At 43.5% G+C, this 1,626-nt stretch overlaps 1 protein-coding gene across 3 annotated transcripts in view; it reads left to right on the top strand.

Moving 5' to 3' along the window:
• The window catches only part of CCNY (cyclin Y), a 115,618-nt gene that overhangs the window by 49,854 nt on the left and 64,138 nt on the right, over positions 1-1,626 (top strand). For all 3 annotated transcript variants that reach the window (XM_019508189.1, XM_019508188.1, XM_019508190.1), the window contains 2 exons: positions 1,292-1,349; positions 1,441-1,560. In XM_019508189.1, coding sequence (XP_019363734.1) covers positions 1,292-1,349; positions 1,441-1,560 — 178 coding nt within the window. The remainder of the gene's footprint in view (positions 1-1,291; positions 1,350-1,440; positions 1,561-1,626) is intronic.

Below are 1,626 nucleotides of genomic sequence, written 5' to 3'. Positions count from 1 at the left end.
TAAAATAAATTGAGGGGGCCTGTGCTTAATAGGCACTAGCGTGCATCTTTTATTTAGATGGGCTGCACTGATCTATCTTTGTGGTAGGTTCCTGTCAGCATGTTTGCGTAATGTGGACCACCATGTAGTTTACAGTCATACTCAGCGTTAGGTGCTCTTAATCAAGTTCATAGTTAGTTTCCCTTGCTAACTACAAGCTGCTTTTGGCAGCTGTTTAACGATGGATGGTGTTATTTAATGAGATTTCCTTATATGCGAACGTAAGACGAGAAGCTTTTCCGCCCATGCCAACTGGGGATAAACCTTGTCTTGTATTTGAGTAAATATGGTAAAAGGCTAAAGGATTTTATAAAGAAAGATGGAATGAGTTGTGTGTGTGTAAATTTGCTAAATTACCACAGGGAAGACTATGACAACAGGTTTCAAATACCCAGAATCTGTGCACACTGTATGGAAGAGGAATTAGTAAAATACAGGTATAGGAAGAATTTAAGGGATGAATTAAGGGGGAAATCCATAAGATGAATTTTAGCAGGAAAAACTTCTGAACAGTAATATTTATTAGGTTGTAGAAAAGTCCCCCAAAGTGACTGAAGCACCATCATATGCAGTATTTAATGGCATTGAATTAAAGATATTCTTGAATTGAAGACAACCCCCCAGTAATTAGATTTGATGCATGGAAAATATATACATTTGTTCTAATTTTCCATGGATAGAATCTAACTATTGGAGGGTAATATTAAATTTTGTTCTTCTACCAGCTACTATTGCAGCAGGGGGACAGGCAGGAGGAAGGGAGGTAGTTAGGGGGCAGACAGTGGGGGAGGCAGGTCGGAGGAGGTAGGTAGCAGGCTTTCACTGCCCCTTTTCCCCTCCACACCTTCGGCCCTGCTGCCTCTCTACCCCCACTACTCCCCCCCCCGGTGCTTCCCTCCATGCCCCTGCAGCTTCTGTTCCTGGGTTGGGGCTGGAGCCACAGCAGCTGCCAGTCCCCTCCTGCTAACCTCATACTCGATTCCAAAATGAGGGGCTTCCTCCTCCATCCCCATGTTAAATGGGGAAGAAAACCTCATCTTAGAATTTGAGTAAATATGGTATAAGGGACTTTGCATTGACACACAGATCCAACCCCCTGCAGAACAGGCCCTTCTCAGCACTGAGAAAATGTGCATATTTCTGTAATATGGCTAGGTGCTCTACAGTGCACATATTAATTGAATAAATGACTTGTAGGGTATACACGGTCTTATGCAGGCAATGAAACTGCAATATTTTTCTTTCTTTTCAGGGACACAGATGGAAGAATGCTCTTAGATATTTTTGATGAAAACCTCCACCCCCTTTCGGTAAACTCTCTTTCATGAAACCGGGTCTGCTTCCTTTCCCTGGTCCTGTGTATTTGACTCAGTCACCTGTTTCAAAATGTTTCCTCCTCAGAAATCCGAAGTGCCACCAGATTATGACAAACACGACCCAGAGCAGAAACAGATTTACCGCTTTGTTCGGACGTTGTTCAGTGCTGCTCAACTGACCGCTGAATGTGCCATTGTCACCCTGGTGAGTGTCTGCGAAACGACATCAACCATTCAACGGATCCACTCGTTTCCTGAGCTTGTTCCTGTG

The sequence above is a fragment of the Gavialis gangeticus genome, unplaced genomic scaffold (assembly GCF_001723915.1).
Source record: "Gavialis gangeticus isolate Ggan-Ray unplaced genomic scaffold, GavGan_comp1, whole genome shotgun sequence".
Lineage (NCBI taxonomy): Eukaryota > Metazoa > Chordata > Crocodylia > Gavialidae > Gavialis > Gavialis gangeticus.
This window is presented reverse-complemented; position numbering and strand designations above follow the sequence as displayed.